The 11,558-nt window shown below is 48.5% G+C and overlaps 1 protein-coding gene across 1 annotated transcript; it reads left to right on the top strand.

Moving 5' to 3' along the window:
- The first annotated feature begins 4,412 nt into the window (after positions 1-4,412).
- On the top strand, positions 4,413-11,227 carry LOC144168022 (organic cation transporter protein-like). Its single transcript, XM_077697116.1, has 2 exons — positions 4,413-4,802; positions 9,713-11,227. Exons 1-2 carry the CDS (start codon positions 4,413-4,415, stop codon positions 11,225-11,227), a joined length of 1,905 nt encoding a protein of 634 aa, XP_077553242.1.
- Positions 11,228-11,558: the final 331 nt, after the last annotated feature.

Consider the following 11,558-nt stretch of genomic DNA (forward strand, 5'->3'; position numbering starts at 1 on the left):
TTGAGCCCTCTCATATATGCAGGTGGAGAACTAGAGGAACATTGTAGAAATGCCGAGGTGTTACCATGAAGAAGGTTCTTGGCGGCTCATTCGAGCTAGACAGTGTCTCGTGAGACCTGGGGTCCCGACCGTTGATGCTAGGCAGATTGAGGGTGGCATCGGAAGTTAAACGAGCCATGAAGAAAAATACAAATTTGTGTTATTTGCAAGATTTCGTGTTTTATAATTGCCCCCAGCGCGTGTCCCAATGCAAACAATGCTTCATTCACTGAGAAATTAATTAAGATAAAATTTTGATTTTCTCCGTAATAGTGCGTTTTCGTGGTCTGCAATGGCATCACCGGAACCTACCGCTCTGCAGCCGATTGGGAAGACTTAGTTCACCATTATTGAACCTAAATGACGCCACCATACCGTGGCAAGCCGTTTTTGGCCTTTGGTTTGTTTTTACCGTATTTAAATCTGGCTTGTTCTTGTTCAGAGAGAAAATAATCGTTTCGTGAAACATTGTGCTCACTAGACAAATATGGTCACGTAAGACACCGTTGCCTGCGTCAATCGGCCAGTATCATCTCAGACAACCCCAAAGTCCCGTAGTCCAGTGTAGCTAAGCATAGTGCGCGCCGTACGAACACCAGTACCCGTCGGTACTTAAAGATTCAAAGATTCGAAGATTTTATTTCCTCAGAAGTACGAGGAGGCATGCTGGGAATAAAGGCTACAAAGCCGGACAGAGGCCCCAGCCCCCTTTGGTACAGTACAATGATGAGGCTTCTATGTTTACATGTGATTTCGTAACTTCTACTGTTTGCCCCACCATTATTACGGTTTTAAAATAATGTACCCTAAATTTAACCGCAAATAGCTCGTTCGGAAAGCTTCTAAGCTCTGCCTACTTTGCATTTTCTTTTGCCGCCCTCCGCCGATCGCAGAGCCGGCTAGCATGGCATCATAGGTTTTGTTGCGGAAAATGAGCTAGTGCGTCGCATGGCCATTCACTTATTTTCTAGTTATGTAGCTTATTTGAGCGACGTTTACGTTAAAAGTGGTGTCAGTACAATTCTAACGAGCCAATCCTTTGAAAGAAGTAAACTTATGTTTTCTCTTTATGGCTTCATTTATGGATACAGTTGTGTTGTGGTTGATTTGACAGATCTTGCTGTAGGAAACGAGTCCCGGTCGTTGTCGCTTGAACGGTTTATGTGACGGTGTAAGAATAGTTATTTCTTACACCGTGGTTTGTGTACTCTAGGATCATGCGGGAGAGAAGAGTTTGAGTTTGGGGCGCTCTAGGGGTGTTCATGCCTTTGCAGCTGCAGTCTAACTGGAGTTTTGAAGTTCTTATTTCCGCTTTGTTAATATATATAGTTATATATATATTATTCACTTCCGTTCATCATATCAACAACATCTCGAATTCGTCACACTGGTCACAATCTCCGAAACTTTCAACACCATCTCCATGCTGAGCCCCCCTGCCAAATCAGCCAAAGACCGGGGATTTGGTTCCAAACCGACGCCGCACAACCGAAAAATACTTTACTCATTACAACTCGCGACAATACATTTGTCCTGTTGATTTTTATACGTTTAAAACTACAACCTTAAATCTTTAATAAAATGTGCCTCTTATAAGAGAATACTCTTCTGTTCAATGACATTTGCAGGCCGACGAGGCACATCGATTAATTGTGAATTTGTAATGGACCATTTATCGAACAATACTCAATTTTCCGCCGGATAAAATTCGTTATATAATACTAGACATCAAGCCAAGAAATTTGTTTCCAGAAACTGTAAATTATGCATAATTTATCAGTGATCGCACAGCATAACATGGGCCCCGAAAAATTAAGCACAATAAAGCGGAATCGTCATCATCATCATCATCGTCGTCGTCGTCGTCGTCATCATCATCATTGGGGCCCCAAGGACACAGTAGCCCCGGGCCCCCAAGTTTCCTAATCCGGCACTGGATGCGGGAGAGGAGGAGTGGGGGAGAGGGCGCACCTGGAACGGCTGTTGCGGACGCCGAGGCACGCCGACAACGCCGGGTGACATCGTCAGTTAGAGAAATGCTCTGCATTTAAAATGTTTTTCGGCAACGGCAAGAGCCATCGAATGCTAAGTCGTTGGATGGTAAGTTAGTTGTATATCCCCTCTGGAGTGAAGTATTTACCATTTTCAGGTACTTATTTAAAGATGAGTGCATGTAGTGTCCTGCTTACGGATAACCCTGATCAATGCTCACGATGAATAAAATTTCCCCTTTCACCGCTCCTGAGGGGTGAGGTATTTTTTTTCTGTGATGAAAGGTAAGTAACGATTGTAAACCAGCGTTGCCAAGTGCAATTAGTGGTGCTGGTAGTTTGGTGTTTATCTCTGTCGGCATTTCATTTCGCACTCTCCCGTTTATGTGGGGTACTCAAGGGCAGGGGTCGGAAACTTGTGCCCCACGGTACAGTACTACCCATGCCCGCCGGCACGAAGTCACAATTCCCTTTCACTTGTTACTTTCTTATGAATGCTGATAAGTAAATTTTACCCTCAAATGTGATTAGACAGCAACAAAGCAAAATCGTTTTTTAGATGCGACGCTCAGAGCATCTCTTGTCGGCGGCCCTGTCCTTCCTGCGTGCGTCCGTTGATGTCCGCGGCGTGCGTCCGTTGTCCGCAGCCACTCTCTCGCTCTCCTCTTCGATAGCGAACACTTTCTCGCGAGGGGCATTCGATTGGATTCGATTGGATTGGCTTGGCTTGGCTTGACTTGGATTGGATTGGATTAAAGTGGATTGTGTTGGATTGTGTTGCGTCATAGCCGCGGCAGACGCACTGGCGCCGGCGCGTGCCCAGGTGAGAACGTGTGCGGCCCAGCGCGCTCTCACTCCGCCGGTGGGCGGCGCTGCGCGCGGTGCTGCGCATGTGCAGTACTCTCTCTCTCCGCGGTTTCCTCTCCGTCGGGCGTGCTGCGCATATATAGTGCCTAGAATATAACCGGTGTGCCGCTCTGCGGCGGCCTTTCGGTCGACGGTTGCTCTCCGCTTGCGCTTGAACCCCCTCAGCGTCGCATCACACCAGGGTTCCCGCGAGGGGAGACGAGGGGAGACTAGATACTTTTTTGTGAAGGCTGTTATGGCAATTTTACCTATAAATGGGATTAGACAGGAACAAAGCAAAATCGCTTTCAGTGGGCATTCGCCCCCATCATCACACTAAGCAACATAATGCCTTCACTTTCTTTCTCTGCGACGGTCCTGAAAATCCCCCTCACCCTGATTTTCCCTCCGGCCCTTGCCTTGTCGGCTTCATGCGACAGGGCTCTAGCTTTCATCTGACCCCGGCTCTAGCGTATTACTCAGTGGCAATGTATTTGGACATCGCCTCCTGTATTTTACAATGCCAAACGCATTGCGCACTTCCCTGTGGGAGTGAGTAGTACGTAAGGAGGGACCCCGATGTGAATCGGGATCACCCAACCATAACTGAATTTGAGAGAAGCTTGTGCTTGGTTGCCAAGGCAACCAATGTTTGAGATTGCCAGGTAATGGCGCTCTTGTCAGCGTTAGAAAACTCAGAGCCGCAGCGGATCACGTTTTGCCAACGTTGCCGCTTTCCAGCACGCGTCGGCCAAGACGAGCCGGTTACGTGACTAAAGCGCTGGGAAGGCTACCGATTAGGGGAGAGTGGCCGGAGTAGAAGGAGAGGGCTTGGTTGGCCGGTTCGGGCTAGTGCGTTTGGCATTGTAAAAATACAGGAGGCAATGATTTGGAACGCACAAAATATATAAAAACACTTAAGGTAGAGTCAGGATTCCCATAAAACCAAAGTCCCCTTTCGGCTAACGTTCAGATTTTTGTGTCGAGTGAAAAAAAATAGCAACCAGGTCAGTAATTTTTGTAAATTTATCGGTAAATGTGGTAAACGCATAGAGCAGAAGAGTAATAATTATCCATACCTGCCTACTACTAAAAACATCAAGTCTACTGAGCTTACCATAGTTCCGCTTTTATAACTTCTGTGCCAGAGTAGCGACCAGAGCGAAAATATGAGCAATAATACACAAGTGAACTGCAGTAGTTTCTCATAAGTTCTGTCTATTTCATCTGTATACACCTTGTTGAATTCGGGAATTTTATTATTGCCGTGACGTTCTCTACTCTGATATATTCCTGCCGAAGGCAGTAACGGCCCATTTTAGGTACGCTCTCGTGCGCGTAGCCCGGCTTGCAAAAACTGCTCTTCTTTTTCCGAGCCCCAACAAGCATAAAAACATCATCGCTATAACCGCCATCATCATCATTATCACCATTGCGCGTGTTTCCGCGAAGACGGTTTCTGGAACACTCGAGCTCTACGGTACCGGGCCAACCGCTCAGAATCTAGCTCACTCAAAACCACTGAAATACGGAAACATGGACCACTCCCCGAATACCGCTGCAGAGCCACTGAAGCCATCACCCGCTGCTCCGCTACCCGGGGTACCAGAACCGCCCTCTGCACCGCCAGCCGTCCTTCCTGGCTTCGCAGTCCAGGACTCTTGGTCCGCCATCCAGGACAGCCTGTACGTCATCCTTCACCATGGCCCTTATCAGCGCCGCGTCCTTACGTGCGGCGTGCTGTCCTCATTCGGTGTGCTGCTGTACGCCATGTCGTACCTCTTGCTCGGCCGGGAGGTAGACCACTGGTGCAGTCCTCCCGACTACTTGGCTGCCCTGTCTGCTGCCCAGTGGAAGAACCACTCCATTCCACTCCAGGAGGACGCGAGCTTCAGCAAGTGCACCATGTACGGCCCGCCATTCATGGTAATGATAACTCCACTCCCTTTACTAGACACAAACTGTACCGGAGTAGTCTATTTACTAGGTGTGAAATTGTTTATAAATGTATTGGCATCATTGACTAAATGTGAGAAAACAGATTGGTTTGCGAAAGCTTTAAAGCGGAGCTCTGCTAATCTAGGTTCCGTTGAAAACTGCGTGTGTCCGCATGGCGTGTAGAAAAAAGTAGCTTCAACAAAAGTGAATATTGCGGCACAGCCATTTTTCCGTAGCTCTCAATTGTGGGATATGTGGGGTTCCTCGGGGACCTTTCCAGCACTCTGGGGTAGGCCCCCACGCTAGCTCCCGGCGTGTCAACCACGCGGCCTCCCATGCCTACGGCAGCCCAGCGAGGTTCGCCGATTCGAGAACACAATAGACAGTAGTGCCGAAGCACAGCCGTTTATTTGGCGAATCCCAAAGCATGCGAGCACAAGGCTCGACGGCGTTCACGAATCAGGCCGTCCGGTTCGTGACTGCGAACGGGAGGCAGGCACTCACGGCGCGCGACAAACAGAGACATGGTATCCGCAACCACCGTGATGTTCCGCCGCACCAGCCCCGACCGGGTCTCCGACGAGTCCCGACTCCCGCGCCCACACGTTAGCGCAGCCCGCGCCTGCGCGCCTATACCCGCACTAAAGATCGGTGGTGCCATCTCTCGGGGGACCCCGACGAACCAGCGGAGCGCCGGACCGGTTTCCGCACACAAATCTCTCCCGAAGCGCGCGCCGGCTCGGGATCGCGGTTCTCAACGATTCCCACACAATGTATTAAGTATATCTCGAAACAAATATAATGAAATTGACTATTAGGACGGCTGTATTATTAAGCAGAGTTTAATTTGCCAGTCATAGTTTGCAGTGAAGTTGTAAACGTTACTGCATCCCTATCGGCTGTCAATACATGGCTTCGACGGAGGGAGTGTAGTTACAAGAAACGGCTGTAATTCTTGTTTTATCTTATGTATCCTGAAACGAACTATACCACAATTGGCCGCTAAGGCGGCCCTATATTTCGCCCAGTTTGATATACTGTTTATTATTACGCATTTAACAGTGAAGTGTAAATATTCTTACACTAGATACTACAAGCAATGGTAATTTCCCAATCACCTGCATAGCGTATGTACGAGGGAACGGTGAAATCTGCCGTTGACTGGCAGGAACAGAAAAAAAGAAAATCATGCGTGCCACCAGCTGACGTCTGATCTGCCCCGTTCCCGCTTCACGACTGGCCGGTCGCAGACCTTGTAACAAAAACCAAGCATTTCTTAAGTGAGAGGGAAGATGGCAAAGTGCGAATGCTTGACTGCGAAGCCCGCGAAGGATCCATCTAGAACGACGAAGCGCTACGGAAACTCGACTGCTTTACGGAACCGGACGTTAGCGGCGCGCCGTCGCGCGAGCGCCCTCAAGCGTCGGAATGCGGAGCCGACGAGCGAGCGCCCTCATGCGGACGGAACGCGAAGCGAACCGGCGCAGCGGCGCGCCGCCCGCAGCTACGCCGAGCAGGAGACCGTTGCTACGCCGAGACCGTTGCTACGCACGCTCTCTCTCCTCCTCCGCGCCGTTGCTAGGGGAGAGGGGGAGCGCGGACGGCGGACGAGGGATTCAGGGTCGCTTATAAAGTGCATTCGCACTTAAAAGACATCCGCATTCGTTACGGCCGTAGCAATATTGTGGAATGGCCGCCTGCTGCGGATGCATTGGCCTTACGGGGAGGAAATCAGTCGCGGCTAGGACGACTCTACCATTACGACGAGTTTAATTGACCTGTTATATTCACTAACAGTGAGGTTGCAAACGTTACAGAATTCTTATCGGCGGTCAATTGATGGCCGTGTACGCGCGGTGTCGGAACAATTTTCAAGTGCAGAGCACTTAATGGGCTCGCCTTGGTTTCGTGGCTCGGTAACAGACGATGTCAAGAACTGTAACAATAAGGCGGCGCTGCGAGATAACGGACCCAAGCAGAGCAAGATGAATCGTCATCAGGGTGTCAGGCGGTTTACATAGTCGTAACCGTTCGAATCTCGTGAACCCCTGGAGCTTGCCATACATCTCTCCGTTGTTCAGTGCAAAGAAAACTGCTGGAACATTTCGAGCAAAATCTGTGTATGTAACCGGCAGCCTCGCGTTCATTTAGTTAGGAACGGTCGTTGGGTTGGTTTTTACGATAGTAAGCGCAATCAGGTGATAGAGAAGTGCGCTGAGTATACTTAACCCCTATACATAGCCTTCATAGATTATGAGAAAGCAGTTGACTCGGTCGAAACCCTAGCAGTCATTCAGGCATTACGGAACCAGGGAATAGATAAGCATTATGTAAGAATACTAGAGGATATCTACAATGGGTCTACAGCTACCATCATCCTCCATAGGGAGAGCAGTAAAATACCTATAAGGAAGGGTGTCAGACAAGGAGACACAATCTCTCCAATGTTATTCACAGCATGTTTACAAGAAGTATTCAGAACATTGGATTGGGAACAGGTGGGAGTAAGGGCTAATGGAGAATACCTCAGTAACCTTAGATTTGCTGATGACGTTGCCCTGCTAAGTAACTCGGGGGACGAATTGCAAAGCATGCTTTCCGCACTGGGCGAACAGAGTAGAACCGTGGGCCTGAAAATTAATATGCAGAAAGCTAAAGTAATGATCAATAACCTCGGAACAGCACAGCGGTTTGAGATAGGTGGCGAGGCAGTGGAAGTGGTAAGTGAATATATCTACTTAGGCCAAGTTGTGACCCCAGATCCCAACCATGAGGCAGAGATAATTAGAAGGATCAGAATGAGGTGGGGTGCATATGGCAGGCATTCTCAGGTAATGAATAGCAGCCTCCCATTGTCGCTGAAGAAGAAAGTGTATGACAGCTGCATCTTACCGGTACTCTCCTAGGGGGCAGAAACTTGGAGGCTCACTAAGAGGGTTCAACTTAAATTGAGAACGACTCAGCGGGCAATGGAGCGGAAAATGATAGGTGTAACATTAAGGGACAAGAAGAGAGCGGAGTGGGTCAGGGAGCAAACTGGTGTTAAAGACATATTAGTAGAAATTAAGAAGAAGAAATGGACGTGGGCAGGGCATGTAATGCGAAGGCAAGGTAACCGCTGGTCATTAAGGGTAACAGAGTGGATAACTAGAGAAGGCAAGCGTTGCAGGGGGCGGCCGAAAGTTAGATGGGCAGATGAGATCAAGAAGTTTGCGGGGATAAATTGGTCACAGTTGGCACAGGACCGAGGTAATTGGAGAATAATGGGATAGGCCTTTTCCCTTAAGTGGGCGTAGATAGGCTGGTGGTGGTGGTGGTGGTGGTGGTGGTGATGATGATGATGATGATGATGATGATGAAGCGGAAAAAGCGGCTGGACAAGAAAAAAATGGCACTGTCGAAATGCCGCATAAAGGCTTCAGCCGCGCAAGAAAAAAATGGTTCGTTCGAAATGACGCAGAAAGGCTCTAGCCGTTCAAGAAAAATAGTACGCGTTCGCTATGACGCAAAACAGCTCCAGCATACGAAATTAGAGCAAGAACAAAAAGAACAGAAATCTCGCAAGCACAGTTTCATGCAGGGGCGCTCGAGCCCTGCGGAGGGTGTCTATTATTTATTAGTTGGTAGCGCAGGCCAATATTTAGGCAAAGGCAGGAGGTGACAATACAAAAAAGACTAAGCAAAACCAGAGTAGCCTCGTCACGGACAATGCAGGAGGCACATCAAATACATTAGGATACATAAAAATACATCACATAATACAAGAAAAGACGGCAAATCACTTCTTAACCCTACTACAGTCCTAAGCAAAAAGCTTTGCCGGATTCTAACACACCTGGTGGTAGCGAGTGCCACTCTGACAGTGTGCGTGGGAAAAAGCTGTATTTAAAAGCAGTTGTGCGAGCAAAAATTAGTGTTAGACCGCGCTTATGACTGTGTCTTGAGGTCCTGGCAGTCAGGGGTGTCACAATTAGTGGGAGAAGTATTCTCAACATGGCAGTTATGCATTTATGTAAGAATGAGATTCCAGTAGTTTTCCATGGGTGCTTCTAATGTTGGAATAAGGAGTGGCATCAAAGATTTTGGAAAGTCACTCCCCTCATATTTTGAAAAAATAAATCTTACCGCCTTTTTTTATATATTTTCCATCTGGCGGGAATCTTTTTCAGTAATAGTGTCTCAGACAACAGCGGCATATGCAAGTTTTGCACGTATACATACGTTATATGGAGAAGCCTTCTACTTTCTGGGCCATTTTTAATTTTATTTTTAGGAACCAAAGCTTTCGTAGCATGGATTTTGAGATATCAGATATGTGTTCGGACCACGTGAGCTTAATTGTAAATATGGTCAGCTTATTTACAAATAAAATCTCTTAAATAGTCTGTTATATTTCATTTGATTATTCTATTGATCAGATTGATAATTAGGTAGATTAATAAATAATCCAATATATAATCTAATGTCCTAAATATGACAAACTACATTCTTAATTGAACCCATTCTGCATGTGCATTGCTACCCGAATAGAATACGGCACTACAGTGAGAGTTACTCGCACTGTTCGTCGAACCAGCTCTGCTGATTGCAGTCTGCGGATTTCGGTACGCACTACCCATATGAATGAATTTGCTCGCTAAAGTAACAAGTGAGGAAGGTTTTAACTCTTGTGCACACAAGCATTTGTCACAAGTACGTTGTGAATCCGGCTTGATGGATACCAGTCACAGAAACAACCCGTATAAATTCGAGATGGCTTGTGATAATTTGATGTACTGGTTACTGCTACGTTTTTTCTTCTTGTTTAAAGCTATTTCATTGGCGAGAAAAGGAAAACGAGCCGATTCCAGAATGGTTATGCCGGTGGTTTGATTACGCCTTTTCATTTCGTAACACAGGAAGGTAAGCGGAACGGCAGCACAGTGGTATCCTGTGACCGGTGGGACTACGACATCGCCGACCGAAGAGACAGCATCGTTAGCAGGTTCAACCTGGTCTGCGATCGCCAGTACCTGTACGGGCTGTCCTTCGTGGCCGCAATCTTGGCAAACGCAGTGTTGTCGCCTGTGGCTGGCTTCGTCTCCGATCGCTTCGGCAGGAAGCCCGTGATAATAGTTTGCTCTTTCACGTGGCTCATCGCTGCCATCGGCAACAGTGTCGCTGAGACATACGCAATGTTCCTCACCACCCGAGTGCTCGCCTACACGGCCTGCAATTCGACCTTTACCCTGATTTTCATACTATTGTACGAGGTCACCGGAAACGCTAGTCGCTGGCTCTTTACCATCCTCGACACGGCCGTGGCAGGGACGTTCGGTCCACCGTTCGTTCACTTCGTGTCCGGCATGGAGCCGCGTTGGGAGTTGAGCCAGGGCGTTCTCCTCGTTCCAACAGTGCTCACGGTCCTCTGGTGCTGTCTTCTCAGCGAATCCCCCGCCTGGCTTCTTGTCACATGGGATCTACAGCGAGCACAGGCTGGCGCCCTGGAAGCGGCCCTTGTGAACGGGGTAAGCCTGCCCAAGGCCAAGGCCACTTTCTTGGCCATCGTCAACCAGATGCAGAAGATTGCGCCTAGTCAGATGTCAACTACGGGTTCACCCCTCGCCCAGGAGCGAACTTTTAAATTGAACACTACTCGCCGCAAAGCGGCTGCAGCATTTTTTACCAGATTTACTCTCAATGCGATCTACTTTGGTATGGTGGCCACTGAAGAGGTCTCTGGTATGAGTTGGCAGCTTGTCGATGTTTTCGTGACCACAGCCTACTATGGCGCCATCTGCTTGGCCGTAAACAAGTACGGCCCGAAAAATGCGGCTCTGATCGCCTTGGGCGGGGTCTTCATGCTCGCCGCGTCAAAGACCCTTACCGTTCTGTTCCGCAGTCAGGATGTGCAGTCCATCCTGCAGGCCGGTACGAAGATTGCCGTGTCCGGGGCGTTGAGCATTGTTTTGTTCTACACCGCGGAAATCTTCCCTACGGATCGGCGCAGCGTAGGCATCAGCATGGCTCTCTTCTTTGGCTCATCCGGAACACTGTGCGCCATTTTTGTGAAGACGCTTAGCGGTGAGCATGCGAAACTGGTGCTCAGCTTGATTGCTGCGTTGATGGTTTTTCTGAGCATTGCGGCAATCCAGTGGCTCCCGGAAGTACTCATCGAGAAGCCCCCGAAAAGAGACCCAGTCATGAAGAGCGAGCAGGAGAGAAAGGAAGCCCTTGTGGCGTCACTGGGATCTCTGAAAAGAACTCCTTCGCTCCAACTAAGCACTGGGCCATTCTCCAGGCAGAAAGAGCCTACCGGTCGAACCCCATCGTCAGTGCCCTCGGTGTCTGAAACTACGTGGAAGACATCTCGGAAATCATGGAAGCGACGGCCGTTTCAACACAGTTTGCCTCCTTCTGCCATAACACCTTAGCCTTGATAAGTAGTTCTCCCTCGCACAACGCCACCAGACAAATCGCTTCAGTGATTACTTTTTTACTGCTCCTTTTTGCGTTTTTGTTTCGCCATAGTCTCGTAAATTTGTTCTATCCAGAGCGTGCACAACGGTTATCGCGTTTAAGCGCCCTGTACGGAAATTTTTCAATGCGAATGACGGATTCTTTACTTAGTGGCCGAATTGCTCTGGTGGTCACCGAGATTACTGCGAAACTGCTTCTTCATAATTTTTGGGCGACTTTTTGAGAACCTAACGGTGTAGTTATCGTGACATTAGGAACAGGGTGTTTGTGCTTTGTTCGATTGCT

The sequence above is a fragment of the Haemaphysalis longicornis genome, unplaced genomic scaffold (assembly GCF_048455015.1).
Source record: "Haemaphysalis longicornis isolate Haplotype H1 unplaced genomic scaffold, Haemaphysalis longicornis Haplotype H1 scaffold_2, whole genome shotgun sequence".
Lineage (NCBI taxonomy): Eukaryota > Metazoa > Arthropoda > Arachnida > Ixodida > Ixodidae > Haemaphysalis > Haemaphysalis longicornis.